Source organism: Apteryx rowi, unplaced genomic scaffold (genome assembly GCF_003343035.1).
Source record: "Apteryx rowi isolate R43461 unplaced genomic scaffold, aptRow1 scaffold_480, whole genome shotgun sequence".
Taxonomy (NCBI): Eukaryota; Metazoa; Chordata; class Aves; order Apterygiformes; family Apterygidae; genus Apteryx; species Apteryx rowi.
The window spans coordinates 653,405-672,017 of NW_020450739.1; the positions used below are offsets into that span (position 1 = coordinate 653,405).

Consider the following 18,613-nt stretch of genomic DNA (forward strand, 5'->3'; position numbering starts at 1 on the left):
AGCATATTATTACTCAGTGAAACTGTTACCTGTAACTAGGAAAGAACAACTGGATGACCAACATGAAGAATCTAGAAAAGGTAGGAACAAGTGACATTTTTTGCCCAGGGCATATGATCTTTGTACTCAGAAGACTACTAGAGTCTCCAGAAAGCTACCTCTAATTTTGCCAACTGATACCCTGTTTTGTTTTGTTTGTTTTAAACTTTCCTGGTTTAGATACCAGTCACAGAACATTCCACATATTGAAGATTCAGGCATTCAGATGCATTCTCTTAGACAGTACAGCACAAAAAAAGACATTTGTAATTATGAATTAAGATATTTAATGAACATACGCATGGGAAGTTTTGTCACTATCCAGGGCCCGTTGCAACTCATCTTTGGAGTGCGCCACAGCTAGATGAAAAAAAACAACCTCTTGCAGTCTAAGGATCTGGAGTGAACTTCTAGCAATCACAAATGGATTCCACCTTCAGACCATATCTTTATAAAAAGAAGGCGTTGAGATGTCAAGAGAAGTGTTTCCAGCTTTGCAGTCGTATCAGCTTACCAACTATGTAACAAAAAGCCACTTTATCTGTGGAAAATCATACAATGACTTAACAAATAGTTCCAATGAAAGACCCTAGACACTGAAGAGTCCAGTTCTCAGGGACAAATTCTGTGATGTACAAGAAACTATTCAAATAATGCTGAACAAGCAAGCTCAAATCTATTTGTCTCTTGCACTGATGTTGCTTCATGAATGTCAAACTGGCCTTTGAAAGTCTGACCTACTGGCTCAATCCCAGCTTGAGAAAGCAGGGAATACAACACATTCCTGGAAACTATTTCGGACACTTCTCTGATTGGCCTCGTTCACTTAGAGGTCTCTTTTAGGACAAAGTTAAGCAGGCTCAGACTTTCTCAGTTTTTGTACATTACTGATTCCCTTAACAACAGGTCGCTTCAGATGGAAAAACRAGTATTAAGTTCAGAAAAATCAAAGCTTCTTGATTTCAGTTAGCACTCTTCTGGTTTACAATAACGCTTAACACCTCACCAGAATGCTGAAAAACATCAGGAAACGAGGAAGCGGGAAAGGCAGCCACAGGTATTGCTATAATCAGCCTAGTATCTTTACTTTTTGATCCTGCTGGCAAAAGAATCCTAACCCCAGGGAGAGATAGGAAAGACAGGCAAACTGACAAAGCTGCAAACACATTTCCTCTCAGAGCAGGAAATGCTCACAGATGTAACTATTGTCTGATGAGCATATCAGCCACAGCATTCATGTTCTCCTGAATGTGAAATGAATAAACTGACAGCGCATTTTCCTCTATCCAAATTATTAGGAAGTAACCCACCTTGAAAAGTTACAGATCTTGTAATACATTAACAACTGAGAAAGGGACACGAGAAAGAAAAGGTCCATTATGATAAGCACATAAGGAGAGCCCAGATACAGTAGCGGAACTCGGAAATCCTATTAATCTGCTGTGATATTCACAGCATTACCTAGCCTAAAAGCTTTTCCTTCTTTGACACATACCCTAGTATATCGGAGGTCTTCTCCGAAAAGCTAATATAAAGGAACTGCCTACAGCTCAGAGAATACTTCTAGCCTTACCTATACTGCTTGTTTTAGACCAGTATGTTTCTTGACTTTCCAGCAGATGATCACTTAACTCACTAGCTTTACCAAGCTGCATAATGCAAAATTGTTATGACCAACTTAGCTTGAAACAGTAACATCTAGTCAACAAAACCACCTGTATGCTCATACACTGCTGTTTGTATCAGAGGTGAAGGGTTATGTCCAGTGACATAGCAGACAAAGGTCACATCTAGCCAAAGTTTCCACAGATTAAAGGCTTTTCTATCAATTAGACTCTTAAACTGTTTCTATTGTTCCTCTGTAAACAGTAAGATATGTCAATGATGCAACTTCAATTCTTCCTTGCTGCCAATGTCAAAGAAACCAGTGTCAAAATGGGAAGACAAAGCTGCATCAGTCTCAGGAGTAGAGAGTTGTTTCCAACGGAGGATATTGTAATACTGTCTAGCCATGCTTACAAAGTCTTCAAACTTGACTGGAAGCTCTCATTGATTATTTTCTCTAAGAATACAAAATTCTAGTTTTCATATTCATATTCCAGTTTTCTAGTGATCTTATTAGCCCTGTCCAGATTTCCTCCTCTTTCAAGGGTTTTCTTCTACTGGGAATTCCAGATTTAAAGCAGCAGCTACTCTAATGTCAGAACAGCCAATACAATAGTTCAGGTTTCTCAAGCTCTAATCCAGGTCAGAAGAGGTGTCTTTCCTCCCAAGATTATTAAGTATATACTCTTTGTACTTTCTTCCTGACAGCACATGCTGAAATAGTTCCAGTTCACATTTTTCAGAAGTTCTGAAAAAGACGTTCCCCCCACATGCAGGGTAGCAACCTGTTCTTTTTGTTGGGATAACTTAGATACAATACCTATAATCTTCTTCCTTTTTCTTTCTCATAACCCTCCGGCTCTTCTTTTGTGTTCAGCAATACAGATGCTTAAATCAGTTTAATAGCTCTCATACCTATACCCATTTTGTGGTCTTGCCCTACTCCTTCGTTTGTCCCAAAACAGCACTGTGTGTGTGGCCACAGGATGAACAAGATCAAGGAAAAATTCTGGTTAAGAAAATTTTTGCATGTTTTTTTCCCAAGCAGACCAAATTCCCAATTTATTACATGACACAGCTACGCATGCAGCTATTACAGCCAGGACAAGGAGGAGGCTCCTTAATATTGGCACTGCAAATGAAGTGCTGTAAGAGGAAAGAGGTATCTTTAGAGTTTTTCCTCCTAGCAGCTTTTTGGTGCCCAAACAAGTATTATTTCACAGAATAGTATCAACAGAATCTATTATAAACTGTTTATCCATACAGGTCTTTTTAAAGCTGAGAAAAATCTCTAAAGACTAAAGGGAATACCCCAATTCCCTTAAGACTATGCTCCAGTTTATCAATGTTTCATTGCAAGGTGAAGGGACAAGAGAAACCAGGATGTGTACTGTGCCAAAGATGCAAGCTATTTCAAGGGAGACGCACGGCTTGAAGGAGTAGATTGGAATGCCCATTTTAGTGAAGTAATTAGGCAAGTGGTGATGGAAGGCAGCTAAACTGTGTTCTTACAGATGTTGTCTTATCAATTAATCCTATGCTATACAGAGTTAACTGTGCTGTATAGATGTCAAACTGTCCTAGCACACGACGACTTTGTTGCTCATAAAAGTGGTGTCTTTTGTGTCTCTAATTCAGGGAGGAGGAGAACTATATGAGACAGAAAAGGTGATCATGGGCTATGGTGAATGATGCCCTGAATTAGAGGACTTGTCATTCACAGATGAGCACCACGCTTATGTGATATGGAACAAGTCTTTTGAAACCATATCAAATAAAAGCAAGGTGACAACCAGAATCGTTTGGCAGGGATAGGCAAACAGAAAAGAGCAGAACTCAGGAAAAGTGCCTGGGGTACTGGAAAGCAGTACAATTTTTTGATTAAGGATGCTCTTTTGCTTCTTGCTAAATTCACTACAAGAAAATACTTGCCTTGTTTAAAAAAAGAAAACACACACMCCCCCACACACCCCGTTAGTTTTGTTATGCCAAATATCTTCAGTAGTCATAATTCTGGCTACCACCACCATGCTAAACGGTAGCCTCCAAAATCTTCAAAAGGGCTGGGCGAGGAGAGGAGAAGTGATAGCAGCAAATCTTCACTGCTCTGCTCAGCCCTCTGCAAATCTCATTAGCAGAAATACGAGAAGTTGTCCTAGAGCACAAGTCAAGAGTCACTTAACGCTGAGACAGAATTACCCATAGGTTAACCTCAATCTGGTCTCACCTGAGAGCTGCTCCTGCACTCACTGCTGTCCACAAAGCAGCACTTCACTCTTACTACCCTGCTACTTGTTAAGCAAGAAAGGGGGCTAATTTTACATGACTTTGCATATCTGCATGCATATGTATGTACATATGCCTTTGTTGATGACTCACAACTGGTACCTGGCTCAGAGCACAGACAAGTTGGATCATCTCAAGTTCAGGGTATCTTGTTAGAGCAGCAGGCATGGCATCCAGTATTGACCTGTCTCCATTGCCAAAGCACAGCATCCTGCCAAGCCTATTTCAAGAACAAGGGTACAGCTAAGGAATGCGACAGAAAATCTCCAGCTGCCACTTCAGATTACTCTGTGACAGTTTCAAGAAGTAGGGACTCCTTTTACAGCTACTGTTATTCTAAATCAGGTTATTAAAAAAGAAAAAATTCCTCTACTTGAAGTGAACATGAAGCTTTTTCCAAGTGACTTTCCTACTATACCGTTTTCTTATTATGTGCATACATCCAATTGCTTGAGAACCATACCAACAATAGTAGATGGTTGCTTATTCTAAGCAAAATATTTTCTTTCTGAAAAAAATGCCACAGAATGGATAGCAGAAAGATTCAATTCAACTAGTAGCTTCACTAAGCTCCCCCTTTCTCTTTTAAATTCTTATCATTGTAAAGTTACTAGCCAGGCAAAAAATGTAAAATTCTTACAGAAGCCTAAATCTCTCTCTCTTTTTCTCTTTGAAAAGAGAATTAAAGAAATTTTAAAATAATACACCAATTACAAAAATAACCAATTAAGTAACCACTGTACAAAGAGTTTAATAGGGCTGTTGTAACACAAAAATAAGCTACTGGAGAACATTTATAATGATGATTGCAGAGGATGGATTCTGGATACAATCTGTAGGATACATGTAACAGTTTTCATCTACACTTACCTTATTCCTTATTTCTTAAGATCTACCTATTCTGATTTAAATCACTCTGAGAATTTATTTCTTCAAAAAACAAAAAAAGTACGTTAAGATTTGTATAAATTCAGTTTAGAAGATAATTCATTTAAATGATGGCAGAAACTAAGCCCTATTCTTTTGTACAGCCATGCATGTTTATAAAAGATGCTGCGAAGCCTTCCAGGTGCAACTTTTCAGCAATTTGTGGAAAAAAGGCTATAAATGGATAGAATATGTCAGGGGAAAAAAAAAAAAAGATTTTACTTAGAAGACTTGATAGGCAAAAGTATTCAAGATGCAGTAGTTTAAGGCAGTGGTGGAGAATATGCAGGTTTTTCTTCCATACAGGATTTCTACTCTCTCTGACTGATCACAGCATCTAAATTGCTTTTGCTTTTTAAGCAGTAACCATTTGGGTTTTTTTGTTTGTTGGGGGATGGGGGAAGGTTAAAGGCAGATTTCTCAGCATGCACCACAGTACAAACCACTAAATGGAAAAAAATAAAATAATAAGAATAAAAACCCCACTCCTTTATGTAATCATACCTTTGACAGTTTTGACAAAAACTTGTTTCTCTTTACTGGGGTCTTTTTCCTCTATTAGAATTCCATGGAAAATGCGCCCAAATGTGCCTATGAAGAGAACATACAATTACTTAGTATTATGTAGTTATAATACATTGATAAAGCTAACAGAATTTAGTATCTAATCAGAATACGTTTTAGGGTAATGTTTTCTTAATAGCCACAGCAGAAAGTTAGGAATAAAGATAAAACGAGAAGTCCCAAATACCCTATTAAATCAGCAAAACTACTACAATAACAAAACCAATCACTTCTCCGGCAGAAGGTGAATTCAGAACTTCATGTAGTGAATGCACAAGGTTTAGATAACTTGCTTCAGGAAAAAGAGAAAATAAGCACAAACAGGCAAAGTGAATCAACAACAGTAACACAATCCAGTTAAATATCAATACTGACGACAGTTCACAGCCCTCATCAACCGCCTGCACTAAACCCCTCCAACCCTCTTCTTTTTCCTCATAGAGTTAGTCAGAAATTCTCCAATCAAAACATTTCTCACCAAGACATGTTTTTTTTTTTTTTTTTTTGGAAATGTTCACAAGGAAATACTAGATTCAGCAAACATCCCTCCCCATGGAACAGCCTGAATTATTCAAATGTTTCACCTTAGCTGGGAGTTTGTTCAGTCTGCTTTCAAAATTTTTCATACACAAATGTTAACAAAGTTACTGCTAGAAGAAAAGCAACACTGAACATCTGGAATGAAAACAATTTCAGCACTAACACTCAGATTTAACTTTTTTTATAGATCTGAGGACGGCAATGCCACTGTGTTGTGCTTTTATTAAAACAGAAAAACTAGTTTCCAGCTAGATCACCCTTCTTTAATAATCTCTTCTCCTCTCAAAAGAAAACCTCACTGAAAGTGCTTAAGTGACAAAACAGTACCAAATATCATGGGACCAGTGTGCATCATCTTCAGGCAGTCTATTCTTATGTTATATCCCTTTCTTTCCCACTGATTTGCCTCATCTGATTAGGTTGAGCAATCTTTGATGGGGTTTGTCTTAGTCTGGCTGTACATCTTCTAGCATAAAGTGTGGTTCTCCTTTAGTTCCTAAACACTTAACAGAGACAATGAGATGTTTCTATCATCTGCCATGGAATTGTAAGTAAAGTTTTCGAAATAGAGATCTTGAAATTCTAATCCGATCAAAAGGCAGTTTAACTAAGGTAACTGCAGGCAATCATAATACACAGTATTTATTATTTTACTGTTAAAGAAAACCTTCCTATCTTGGTTCTTGAAAACACCACAACTAAAGTGCTTTAAATACACATTTCTAACATTCAGCAATTTGGAAAAGCCAATAAAAGGAAGATAGCTTGATACCATGACATGTTTCCTTACAAGACGTTATTTATTTTTAAATGCTGGAATTAAAGAGAACAGAGGAAGCGTGCAAAAGCAATTATGGCTAGAAAATAATTTTCATGTAATGCAGTATCTAATTACAGTATGACTCTAACACAGCATGCCTCTATGGTCCACGGTTTTATTTTATCTTTTTTAAYGGTACACTGAAAGACAGTTCTGCTAAGATGCGAGTCTATCATTAGTATGCTAGAATACTTACAGACAGCATTCTGCGCCTGCCCTCTAGACTTCTGCCTCGTGCTCCTGTGGGCTTCTTGCAAATTATGCTATTTGCATTCCAGATTGAACACCTGAGCCATTTGTCTGCTTCACCAGAAAATGGTAAAAGGTCGACCTACTGTTAACACCTGTTCTATTTACTGAAGTGTAACAGTTTCATTAGAAACAGCTTTTATTCATTTATTTTTTTTTCTAGACACCTACATTTTGCCTTACATCTAATAAAATACAAGTTCAATGCAGGTTCAAAATCATGTGCTGCTTAAGTTCAGCAGTACGCACAACCATATTTGAAGAGCGGGTGGCTAAGTCTTCCTGTCACCAACAAGAGAAACAAATTCAGGACATGTGAACATAAAGGAGACCGGGCCTGCATTTTCTTCTTCCCTTGCACACACTCAGTCCCTGAGCTTTACAATTTCCAACTGATTAAACCATGGCAGAACCACAATCTCAAATAATTATTAAGGGGTTAAAATACATTAAATTATTGACGATACTTGAAGCTTCCAATGAATCTCTGGCTAAGATTTGCAAGATATCTTTAAGTTCCATAGGCAGCACTTGGGAAATCTTGAAAATTTTATTCAAGCATTTGTTATTCACTTCTTCAGCTCTGAAGYACTTTTATTCTTAGATCACAGAGAACCAGCTTTGCTATAATCCCCAAAATTAAAAAGGTGATTTTCGATCAGGATCTGACTTCTAGTCCTTTGATCAACTTTTGAAGGTTTTAATAGACTCTAAACTGATTTCCTGACAGAAATCTCAAATGCAAGCTGCAGGACAAGAAAGAAGATCCCACTATTAATTGGGTCCGGATTGCATTCAGCAGCTGTTTAATCCACAGCCAACAGAATAAGGTATCCCTATCACTCTGCGGTAAGGATCAGAAGCATAGCTGTGGCACAAACTGAGGTTATGAATCTGCTTCTAGTCATCAGATAACTCCGAACATTAAGGCTACAGGCAAAAAACAGCATGAAGGAACACAAAACATATCCTACATGTGAAGGAAGCTTTCTGTAGAACCAACATCACAGCTCAGAAAGAGGCACCTGCTTAAAGATTTAAATGCTTACATTAAATGGGGAGTTCTAGCATTCTCCTCTTATTTTTCAGATAACAAATCAAAGCAATTAGCAATTCTGCCGGCAAAGGATGAGGACTGCTTAATAGCTCAGATCTCTAGCTCTCAAAAGTTTGAATTCTGATCAAGCTCAGGGGACATCAGCTTAAGAGATAAGCTGCAGTTGTAAAGATTACTGACATGAAACAAACATTTAAGTCTACTGCGAAAAGTCAACATCAGCAAGAACCAAATAAAACTGCATGTGAACACTTCCAAAATAAACTTCAAACAAAGAATCAAGTAATCCCTAAGTTTTTCACATCAGAGCTGTTAAATTTGCATCTGTTGATTAAAGTTCCAAATTAGAAGCTGCTAAATGAACGCTGCATGAGTTTAAATGACTGAAGGGGTTTTTTTGTTTGTTTTAAGTGAAGCCTTCCCACAGTAATTTAGGAAAATGAGTTAGTTGCTACTTACAGTCACAACTGATCATCTCATTCTTTAGCCATCTAACACTTGCTTTCACTTCTTTAAAGGACCAGATTATCAAGACGGACAAGCTGAAATATTTACTTTTCACAATCAGTCACTTCCCCTGTTCTAATGAACTCTGAAAATTGCTCCTCTTCTATCCCCCAAATATAAACACCGTTCATCATTCATTCCTTCCACCTAGATCTTGCAAAGATCAGAATTATCTTCTATGATTAATTTTCACAAAATTTAGCTATAAAAAGATAGCTACACCATGTTGTAAATACACTACGTTGTAGTCAACAAGTGTCAGAGTCCTGTAAATACCTTCTTGGAGTACATCCTTTAGAGTTATCCTCTCTCTGGAGATGGCTATGTCCTTCACTTTAGCTTTTGCTTCCATTAGAGTGACACTTTTAAGATCATTCTTCTCTATTCGTAACGTAGGATAACCTGAGGAGCCAGCAGAGCCAAACAAACCAATATAAATACCCTTATTATGCAACTACAAGCACATTGTTTCCCCTCAGCACCACCTACAGGTGTAAAAACATACAAGCAATGTGTACTTAAAAAGAGCATGTACAATATTAAACAACAAAAACGGAGAGAAACCACATGAATGTAATAATCTGAAAAAAAATTACACAGGGAATTTTATATAATGTCATGCAATCAAGTCTCATTATCAACACAAGGTAAATAAGATTCCGTATTACATACTGAAGCTGGTTAACACAACCCTGCAGTTCACTGACATCAAGGAAATAAAGATCATGGTCAGTGACTGTCTCAAGACTTCATGGAATGAAGAAAATGCTTTCCCCATGCACTGTGGGAAGAACATAAAAATGAAAACTATCAGTGCCCTCCTCTGGGCACAAGACACATCTGGAAATACTAATATATTCTTCAGAAAGACCTGAATACTTTTGTACTAAGACCACAATTATTAGAGGAAAACCTTGAGAATCACTTTGATCAACAATTTTAAATGTTACTGAAAACAAGGTTACTAGGACCACAAAAGGCCTAAGAACATTCTTCCTGTTTGTGTTTTTATTTTTACATTCATTTTCACTGTCTCCCATTTTACTGCAGCTGTCACACAACACCTAAAGGTCATTCTGAAACAAAACTGATGAACACAGCAATCAAACAGATACCATTAAACCCTCCTCACCCTGATAAGTTTGGTATTTGCTGTACTTCAATAATCAGTATGAGTTTGCACTGTAAGCCACCTTCATGGCAAGTGTTCCTCGCCGATCTTGCAAGAGGTTCATTAATGAGTTTCCAGTGGTCATACTCAGGTTAACCAAACGGTGTCACTTTGTGGGCCAACCTAAAAACTTGAAGTTGATACGACATCAGCAGCACGGGGATCAGATGTAAAAAATAAAAAGGGTGTGGTGGGTGGGGGGAACAGTTAGAGAACTAGTTGTATTCTAAGGTCTTCTCCAAACTCTGTCAAAAGTTCAGTTTGGCAATACCCACTCTTTTGAGAAAGAGCGATTTGAGATTAACAGAAAGACAGTTCATTCCTCCTGCCTGGCTTCACTAAGAGGTCAGACTCTCGCATTTTTCTCACTTTTTAACATAAACCCCCACCTCTCTTTAGATCTTTTAAAGCAGGTTTTCCAACTGTCGCTTAAGCCAATTTAAGTTTGGGGTAATACAGTCCTGCCTTCTTCCAATGCTCAGTCATGTAGACCCACATCCCTCTTGGCACCAATATCAGTGCTTGTACAGCTATGCAACAAGCCAGTTCAGAGAGCCAAGTCAAGCAGAAATCAATTGCTTTACAAAATAAAACAGTTTTTGACTGGTTCAGCTCCCTGAATTGGCTTGCAACCTAGCTGCATTAGTGCCAGCACAAGGGAAAAGGTAAAAATCTTGTGGTCAGTCCAACTTTAGATGAGATTAAGCAGCCAGAGAACTGCACACCAAGTGCTGCATCAAATCCTCCTACTTAATTTCAAATCCTGCATGTAAGAAGGTATTTTCACCCCATACCCTCTGGCTTCCCTACACTCTAACCACTTCCTTCACCAGATTTATACTGCATGGAATATCCTTCTACTATAGAGGACAAAACAATTTGAGAAGTAAATACTCCGCAGATTTTAAAATACCTTTAGTAATTACAGAATTAACACAAAACATAACTTTCTACTTTATAGTACAGCTAGTATCAGTTACCAGATCAGTCCATTACACAGTATACAAACCATTGCCCCTTCACCCTTTCTTTTACTACACTGCTGTTTTTTCTCTAGCACCCTTGTAAAGCCTTTTTCCTTTTATTTCCTCTGTTGCTTGGAGCAATAAAGTGGAAGGAATAAACATCAGTAATATGCACTGATGACCACACTTGTTTTGGTCACGGCAACTGATCCTCGGGCTATATGGATCCTTCCACTTGCTATTATCTCTTCCAACTCTACACCTTCCTCTGTTTGGTACTGCATAAGGCAGCTTCTTCCCAGTGTTAACAAAACAGATGCTCCACAGATATTGGTGAAGTCCTTCCGTTAGACTGATCTAGGTACAGGGAGAAAGTCTCGTTGGATAAAACAGGATTGTACTCATGTGATGACTCCTGGGCGCCAGTACACATAGAGGCCTCAATCCTGACTGCGAGATGGATGGAAAAAACCCCACACACCACATTAACTCAGAACAGGCAAACTGATAAGAGCCAGGAGGTTATTCATGCTCTTCTGTTTTCCTCAATATTAAAATCAGTGTGAGTTCAACCACCAATATCCCAGGTGCATCCAAGATGGTCTGTTGCATGGGTCTGTAAACAGATTAACACTTACTGGTTACTGGTGTTGCATTGTTTGGCGTGTCAGCTCTCAAGTACTGTGTTGTCTGTGTGGAAGGCTGGGATAAACCTTGTGAGCTACTGCTGTCACTAATGCTGTTTTAAAACAAAAATGGACATGAACATGACTGTTTAAATTCAAAAATTCAAAGTTAGCATATCAAAATTAAACACATTTTCCAGACTAGACTTCAGAAGGATGACATCTTTAAGTCCTTCTCTCACATGGCAAACTATATTTCAGGCAATTTAAAAAGCTTAGCACTTCTGTACTTTGAGAGTGAATGACTCCCTCATATTTGTTTCACAGACTTTGTTCTGTTTCCAGTATGTTTTCCCAACTTTTGAGGAAAAAAGTTAAGTACGATGGAGTGAAAGAAGAAACTTGAAAACACTGCTAGACTGAGGCAGTCATCCAAGTTTTTGAGAGACTCTGTACTGACATACTCTAAACATAATGCTTTCCCTTTATGAATAAAAGCAAGTTGCACATACTTTAAAGCTTTGTGTTGATTAAATACTGTCAGTAGAAAAATAAGGCACAAAAAGGAACTAAGAAAAAACAAACAAGTCATTTGGTTAGATCAAGAACCAAAAAATGGTTTTCAGACACTGTTGCTACTTACATCATCCACACTCTCCCCCCCCCCAAAAAAAACAAGTGGTCTGGGGACATGAGAGGAGTAAAGGGCAGAAAGAAAAACAGAAAGAAACAGATGAATGGATAGTGAGGAGAAACAAACTCTAGTACTCTCTATGCAAACAGTCCCCATGGCACCACAGGCTCAGAAAGCCATCTGAGGTAAGGGAAAAGCTACCCTGAAAGACTGCAGGCAGGAACAGAAGCAGTTCAAGATATGCTTTCAACAGGAATGACGACCTATGTCTGACTGCTTTCTCAAGTATCCCATTTCAAAACTCATTGCTTGCAAACAGTTGCATCTGATGCAGCTTGTTCACACAGCCTTCAACGGAGCCTGAGATCACGGCTTTTCAGCCTCTCTCCCTCCTGTTTAACCCCACTCAAGATTGGTAAGAAAAAAAAAGAAAGGAAAGGACTTGTGCTGACTGTATTGCCCTTGGTTTCATATTACAAGTTCTTCTCTCTTGCCTATGCCAATTTGGTTTATTTGGATTGAAAATACTTTCAGAAAAAAGCCACTTTTTCAGCTTTGTAACCAAACAACTGTAATCCTTAGACTTCAACCTAAGGCCAAAGTGAACACTGGTAAATCAATCAAAATACAGAAAGCTAGAACTCAGGCTCCTGTAGAAGTCAGTAGAAAACAGATTTCAGTGTGCTCAGATATCTATTAAGCTTTCCTTCAGTCCTGACAATCCCTGTGGATCTATCTCTATCTAGATTTCCCACTGTGTCCCCTCCAGATAACTATTCTTGCAAAATCCCAATAGCCACAACCCTCCCACCTCATAATCAGCCTGCAACCGCTGCCTCTCTGAAGCATAGCACTTACCAGCTCAACACACCTAGTGATCGATACAATTTGACACCAAGAGCAAAATTGCAAGCCACTGCAGAGGTCTCCAGAACTCCAACAAACCTGGATAAGCATATCAAAAGTAATGCATTTGAAAAGCTTGAATACATACCTGTCATCCAGCTCTATCCTTTTCATACTGTGTAGATGCAAGACAGCTAATATTATTGCCACCAGGAATATAACAGCACAGCACACCCCTACACTGATATAAAACACACGGGTAGAAGTGGTGGGAGCTGCATTTACAGGATCAACTGAAATAGAAAGTGAAAAGTTACTGAGCCTTTCTCAAAAAAGCAGCAAACTATATTCCATCATTTCAAGCAGGCTGACATGACAGGAGGGCAGTGCTGCTGCTCCCAGTGTCCTTCCTTCCCCCCCGCTCCCAGCACCAAGGTCATTGGTACCCAGGTGGCAGCAGGGAGCTGAAGCCACCCTAGCAGGGAAAACATCGTGGTTCCTGCTGCAGCAAAGCAGGGCAGGGACTGCAAGCCACTCAATGCCTCCATTTATTTACTGGGACAGAAGGAAGTTCCTACTGAACGAAAAAAGCTAGCCAGGAGCCTCCTAAAATGGTCTTACAGTGTCAGAGACACCCTGTAGTCCCACACAACCCCTCGATTCTCCTCCATAGCTCCCACCGAGGTGAATGCTCTTGCCTTGAGACACAACAGTACTGCTCATACCGTTCCCACACTGAAAACAGTTACTAGCAGCACAGACAAACCAGGCTTCCTACTCAGCCGAGCCCCAAACATAGCAAACGACATTAGAGCCACTGACTTGCTAAGTGGGGCTAGAAAAGCAGATGTCAATGGGACAGCAGAACATATATCAATATAGGAAATAAAAATAGGATTAATACCTAGATGCAGCATCCCAGTGGTGCTTACTCACTGAATGAATGTTCCATAGCACATAATTTTAGCTTCTGCTTCTGGTTTTAGAGTAGGTTGGGTAGATTATGGATCCCAGACCCACATCTTAATACACCAGTGGCACAGGACAGTTAATCCTCTTTCTCAAAAGAATCTCAGCTGTACTGAATTTTAGGGCAAAATTCTGCCTTTGCACCTTGAGTGTGGGGACTGTCTGTTGTGCTGACCTTCAGCTTGTACTAAGCAGCTGCACAGGCCAGAGGGATTTGAGACAGCAGGAGGCAGGATTTAGCTTTTCCTGCTTTTTTTTGGCAAGGATGACAGAGCAGCCCTAGCCACCCCCTACTTAAAATCATGTACTGTAGAGAGGACAGTTGCCCTGGAACAGAAGCAGGTGGTGAAGAGAAAAACCAAGCAATGCTCTCCATGGCTTTCCAAAGGCATTTTAGCAAAAAGTTTACATTCTGAGCGCCACAGAAGCTGAACGCACTGACAGGAATATTTTCAGCTAGAAGAGGAATGAAAGAAAAAGAAACCACCTCATTCCATTCATTCAATACAGACAAGTTAAAACAGCAAACCCAACAGGTCCTAAAGTCAAGAAAATAGATCAAAGTTATGTATGGAAACCAGTGCCACCAAGATATGATAAAAAAGTTGTTACAAGATTAGGAACTACCCCCCCCATCAGTATATACTTCATTAAAATGATTAATAAATAACCCTGCTAAAACACTATGTTTAGTACAGACTACCTGGGGAACATTTTCATAGGGAATGCTGCAAGTTTCTCATTTGTTTAAAACTGAACTAAATGGCAAACTCAAAATTACTTACAGATAGCCTTGCTGCTGTTCTTGTCAGATGTTGGAGATTTCACTTCTGGTTCAAGTTCTAAATAGATGAGGGAAAACCATTAAGCTTGGTACACATTTATGACTGTAGTCCTTACCAGGCAATCAACTGCTTCATTTCTCAAAACACAAACCCACTTTTCCAAATAGGCAAGTTGACTCAAGGAGTACAGTTATTTCTAGATTTCTATTTTAAAAATCTAACCACTTTAAAAATAACACTTAAAGCTTTAAGACACATGGATCAGATACATTTCACTACTGATGCATAAGCACTCCTTCAGACTATCAAAGCCAGCAGAGTCCACTGAGGTCACACTTGAACCCACAGAATCTACCTACCTCCAACCCCCTTTGGTTTATCCATAATACCCCAAAGGAGCAGACAGTAGAAAGAGGAGGTGCAGAGTATGGGGTGTGTGTATAAATGTGTGTATGGGGTGTGAGTATAAAACTCACAGAATCTGATAATCCTCTGACCCCTCAGTAAGCCAGTTCAGCCTCAAACTTGTGGAAAAAGTAATCGAGGGAAGGAAATAAAACACACATGAACTTTGCTTTTTGTCTTTTTTAGACCTTAGCAGAAACTCTTAGGTATACTGTGAGCAAAACCACTAACAAGTTCCTGCATATTTTTAATTCATGTGCTAAATTCAAGTGGGAATCCCAAGATGCTCTATACCACTCCATACACAACTTAAAAAAGTAATTGAGGTTTTTATGAACCCACAGAAACACAATCTTAGTAAGAATTATTTTTACATAATTTAGGAAGTGGCTCTGCCTCACACAGCCCAATTACTATATAAGTGCCTATAGAAACTTTCTCTGCTCATTCAGCAGTTCAGCAAGCTATGAATGCATAAGCAGTACAGACTTCCCCCACTTAGGATGGTTGAAAAAGTACCTAAGATGACATGAATTAAAGGTAAAAATGGCTGTTCTTCAAAATATGCTTTATCAGCAAGACCTCTATTTTCACTAGAAGGAGAGATGAACTTTGAATTAAGAATTATTTTCCCATAACATCAATGCAAGGAGCACAAGTATCATAATATTATGTGCTAAAAAGTCCACATTTTCAACAAGTTCATCCTTGAACATTCATAGCCAAAAGAAGAGACAGGCTCCCCTTTGATAACTGTATTAGTGTCCCCAAAAGCTCTAAGCAAACCGAACAACATCACCTGAGAATAGGATATTGCAGCCAATTTTAAGAAGGGTACAGTTCTTGTGATTCTCTAAAATAATTTTCTTTCAATGTCTATGAAGATATTTCTAGGAAATGGCAATAGGAGAAAGTAACAATCTAAAAACAAACCGGGCTTGCAGATTCAAATTCTAAGTCAGAACACGCAAAAGTCAGTCTGGGATTTTTGAAGTCTGCATTACCTACCATCCTTTGTACTCAAAGTCTGAAAAATGAACACCTGCTTGTATTTATTAAATGACCCATTTTGAGTTTACTTCAATTTATAAACTAAGTAGATTTAGTTGTTAAGTCTTAGAACAATCCAAATATTTAGAGCACTGTAGGTTTGAGTTTCTTCCTTCCAAGCTCAACAGAGAAAACAGGTTTTTTGTTATATATGTGAAAAAGCCTTAATCTACAAAATACATCAACATGCTAACATCATCACTAACCCTTTTCTTTCCTGCCCTCCTCCCTCCTTTGCTTCACATATTCTGGGCATATTTAGGGAATTTGTCCACTCTTTTGGTTAAGAAAGAAAGTCCCCACTTTTCTCTGAAAGGCAAAATGTTACCCAGTTTCTTCCTCTACTTTTCATCATTTATTCTGATGGATTATCACTCATGTCCTTTGTCATATATCTTCCCACTCCCTTTTTCTATCCTGCTGTAACACTAACAGTTGTTGAATTTTTGAAACTTAATGCCTTACTTTTGTAGCACATTTTCCTTCGTTTGAAATTCAAGACTGTGATGTTTTTTGATGAGTTTATTGTCAAGTTGAGCTGCATTAATATTGTGACCTCAGAGTCAAGTCTGCCAGCACAGGAGAGTTCAACACAAAACACTGCAAACAGACAACAATTAAATTTGAGTACATTTCAGACATTCTGGTTTAAAAAAAAAAAAAAAAAAAAAAAAAAAAAAAACCTTCAAGTGATAGGGGTTCTTTCTGTATGATGCTTTTAATGGATTTTTTTAAAGAACTTCCTATTAAGAACTGCTATTTTAGTCTTCCGTCCTTGTAATTTCAGACAACTATTAAGGAATTAAAGGTTATAGATTTCAAATAAATTTAAGAGAACCATACTGGAGTTTACGGATTTCTAAAACAAGTCATATTTGTGGGTAGACAACCATTAGCCATCTGTTAGCATGGGGGTTAAAGTACTCTCACAAGAGAAGCCCAGGCTGGTTCCTCTTATCGCAGGAAAAGAGAATTCTACTTTTCCTCATTGCTTTTTCAAAACGCTATGAAGGTTAGCCTTTTTCACAGCAGTTAAGTTTGAAGCTTTTGGTCTCTGCAAATCTGTCTGTAATCAAAAACTTAAACTAATATGACAGAATTTATTCTCTAGCTTTTATATCAGTATTACTGATGTCAGCAGAGCAGACAGAACAAGCCTAATTCCCTACTGTCTGCCTGCACAAAAGAGTAATACAAAAAGAAAACAAGTATTTCATTTCCACCTGTGGATCAAACTCACAAGGAAACAGGCAGCAAGAAGTCATAGTTGAATGAGCAAGGAATGATGAATATTTGCACATATCCTGAAATAAATACACTTGTTTCTATAACAAATACATTTGTTTCTAGTATAAAAATCTATGGAGGAGCTAGTACATATTCAAAATAGTTTTCCCAGTTTTAAACTTACCATTAAACACTTCAATGTCTTAACAACTCCTACACTTCTTGAAATTACATCTCTATAGGCTAGAGAAATTAGAGGGTATAGATTTTAAAATACATGCAATTGTTAATTATTATTGTTGAAATGGAATAGGAACCTTGTTCCTATATTGAAAAAATGCCATGCCTCCTCACTAGGGAAATCCGTATCCTCCACCAAACATGGGAAAAAATATTTACTCTCAAGCAGACTACTAGTCTCAATTTATAATTCCCTTTTAGCAATGTTGTAAACTGTGGCAGAAGACCTATAAATATAGGATGTTTAATTAAGATTATGTTCTTATGCAACATTACGCACATCGGAAAAAACAGAGTTATTACCGAGTACCAGAAAGCATTATAAGTATCAGTACTAGCTGTACATTTCAAAGGAGGGGAGGCAGGAGGTGGAAATCCGTTTGGTTACCTGAGAGCATGCGAGGGACCTCTCCTTGTAATGAAATGTTGGCCTGGGGCATATCCATAGCCATGGGATTATCTACCTGAAATCCCAGTTTATATTCAACCTGCAACAATAGTTGGAAGATTAAAAGCAAGTGGGGAAAACAAACAAACACACACACACAAACCACACACTCTCCAGTAGTAAAAAGAAGTGCTATGTACTTCTGGATAACTTTTTCTTCCAACTAAAAATTTCGTATTTTATTTTCAGAGAACGCTAGGGATTTTAGATGCCCAAACTAAAATTTCTTGTATGAAGTCTGAACATCAGACTTCTGTGACAGTTCAAACTAAGAAACACAAAAAAGAAGCCATTCTTAAAATCACTCTTGGAAATTTAGGCCAGAAATTAAAGTGCTCCTTTAAAAAAGACCTCATTCACTGATGCTTTTACTCTTACTTGTTCAAAAGCCTACTCACTAAAGCTATAGGAGTTAGGAAAATTCCCACTCATCTAGTCAGTTTCCAGGTATAAAGTACAGGGCCAAAATCACTTAAAACCATCTTATTTGACTATGTGGAGATTTTGTTTCCACTTGAAGAAGCTGATCCTGCAAGTCCTCGTTCCCACAGGCAGAACAGAACCTACCGTAACTGAGCCGTGAGCCCCTGCCTGCAAACTTATCCTACCACTCCATGTTCAGGTGGATGAATTTGGTTTCATTGTCTGTCCCC

The 18,613-nt window shown here is 38.4% G+C and overlaps 1 protein-coding gene across 2 annotated transcripts in view; it reads right to left on the reverse strand.

The window, feature by feature from the left end:
* The window catches only part of RYK (receptor-like tyrosine kinase), a 43,199-nt gene that overhangs the window by 23,206 nt on the left and 1,380 nt on the right, over nucleotides 1–18,613 (reverse strand). Inside the window, exons 2-8 of one of the 2 annotated variants that reach the window (XM_026078563.1) lie at nucleotides 17,901–18,000; nucleotides 16,511–16,645; nucleotides 14,591–14,647; nucleotides 12,985–13,129; nucleotides 11,369–11,469; nucleotides 8,871–8,996; nucleotides 5,362–5,448 (exon numbers count right to left, since the gene is read on the reverse strand). In XM_026078563.1, coding sequence (XP_025934348.1) covers nucleotides 5,362–5,448; nucleotides 8,871–8,996; nucleotides 11,369–11,469; nucleotides 12,985–13,129; nucleotides 14,591–14,647; nucleotides 16,511–16,645; nucleotides 17,901–17,964 — 715 coding nt within the window. In that variant the 5' untranslated portion in view covers nucleotides 17,965–18,000. Of the gene's footprint in view, nucleotides 1–5,361; nucleotides 5,449–8,870; nucleotides 9,006–11,368; nucleotides 11,470–12,984; nucleotides 13,130–14,590; nucleotides 14,648–16,510; nucleotides 16,646–17,900; nucleotides 18,001–18,613 lie in introns of both variants that reach the window. The other variant, XM_026078562.1, reaches the window with a different exon arrangement.